Raw genomic sequence first — 1,899 nt, 5'->3', positions numbered from 1 at the left:
GGGCATGTGGGACAAGCTCTTGTTCCATTGGCGAATGCCAAATATGGGAGTAGTAGTGACTGGCTCATCAGCTGCGGTACCCTTGATGCCTTTCTTCCGGAGGATGAAGGAGATTAAGTATGGGAAAGGCAACCCCCATGAATGTGTGGACTTCGCTCCTCCAATGTGCACCCCATTCCAAAATTTGTGAATTTCGTTCCAAATTATGTCGGGAATTGAGTACCAAGCATTTTTATGGAAGGAGTAGAGTGTTTGAAGAAATTGATCCCGCCTCTGACTTTTGTGCCCCAAGGGAAAACCATTACGGTGTAATATGGAGTCCACAAACCAAAGCCGTTGAGGTAGGTTGGATCGGCTGCCGGCATTAGGATGGGCATCGGCATATTGCCCTTTGCACATGTCCTCAATGATTTTCGCCACGTAGAATCTGTCCGATTGCTCAGCAAGCTGTGCGGCTTCTGGAGGGTGCTCATGATTGCATCGAAGGGCAGCAGCAATGTCGGCCCATGTTACTTCAATAGCTTCGCCTTTCACTTTCGAAGAGAGGGCAGCCACCCTGTTGCAGTCATGAGACAGATGGGCATAGAACTCGATCACCAATTTTCTATAGGCAGTGGGGGTGACCGGCTTGAAAAGCTTGTTGAGCCCCCATCGCTTGAACTCGGCGACCGCCCATTGAGTCGCCTCAAGATTTTGAAAGTCTTCTCGAATGGCGAAGGTGGTCTCAAATAGCAGCTCCCGCTTCTCAAAAGTGGGCGGGGGAGAAATGGCTCGGGTATCGGACCCTCGGGAGGATGAAGCTTGAGCTCTTGGCATGGTGAGCTTGACTGGGGACTTTTGACGAACACCTTGTGTGCACTAGAGATAGCCAAAATTGCAAAACAAAGCAACTCAGCTCAAAACCCCTGCAAAAACACCAAAATCCAACCACAAGAAAGCAATGTGGGTGGATGAACACCCACAATTGCAGAAATATGAGAAAAAAAAAAAAGTTGGAGAAGTGATCGGCGTTGGGGTGTTGATGGGAATAGGGAACGGGGTGTAAAGTAGAGGTGGTGAAAAGTACCTGGTATGGTTGCCAGAGAAGAGAACCGTGTGGTGGCTGCGTGGTAGAGGTGGTGAAAAACGGGGGAGGAGTGGACGAGTGGTGAAAAACGGTGGAGGAGTGCCGGAGGTGGGTGCTACCTTGGAGAAGAAAAATCTGTTGGGTGTGGGGGGAAAGTGACCTAAAATAGGTCACGTGGTGTGCTGTCCAAGTGCGATCGATCGCACACATGGTGCGATCGATCGCATTCGGACAGCAGTGTGCGTGTTGTTTCTGTTATTGCGATCGATCGCACCCAAGTTGCGATCGATCGCAATGACAGAATGGTCAAAGGTATTCATTCGATTACTGCGATCGATCGCACCCAAGATGCGATCGATCGCAGTAACAGAATGTTCAAAGGTATAAATGCGATTACTGCGATCCATCGCACCCAAGATAAAAAGCAATGGTAGTAACAGAATGTTCAAAGGTGTAAAATTCGATTACTGCAATCGAGCGCACCCAAGGTGCGTTCGATCGCAATAACAGAATCTTCAAAGCCAAAATTCCATTACTACGATTGATCGCAACAAGTATGCGATGGATCGTAGAAATAGAATGTAATATATATATATATATATATATATATATATATATATTATTTTTTATTTAATTTTATATTATTTTTTTTAATTTTTATTGCATAATGTACAACAACTTCGATAGTGATACAATCAAATGATATGATCAAATGACAATCAAAATTGAAACAATTGAAATTAAAGGTTCGTTCAAACATCCGTTTCATCATAGTACATTTGTTCAATCGATCATGATAGGATCAAATGATCGATCAAACTTGAAACAATTGA

At 44.9% G+C, this 1,899-nt stretch overlaps 1 protein-coding gene across 1 annotated transcript in view; it reads left to right on the top strand.

Annotated features, from left to right (window-relative positions):
• Positions 1–1,360: 1,360 nt before the first annotated feature.
• Positions 1,361–1,899, top strand: part of LOC132168220 (sugar transporter ERD6-like 5) — a 3,487-nt gene continuing 2,948 nt past the window's right edge. The window contains exon 1 of the mRNA XM_059579344.1: positions 1,361–1,378. Coding sequence (XP_059435327.1) covers positions 1,361–1,378 — 18 coding nt within the window. The remainder of the gene's footprint in view (positions 1,379–1,899) is intronic.

This window comes from Corylus avellana, chromosome ca1 (assembly GCF_901000735.1).
Source record: "Corylus avellana chromosome ca1, CavTom2PMs-1.0".
Lineage (NCBI taxonomy): Eukaryota > Viridiplantae > Streptophyta > Magnoliopsida > Fagales > Betulaceae > Corylus > Corylus avellana.
Note: the sequence above shows the minus strand (reverse complement) of the source record. Positions and strands in the feature narration are given on the sequence as shown.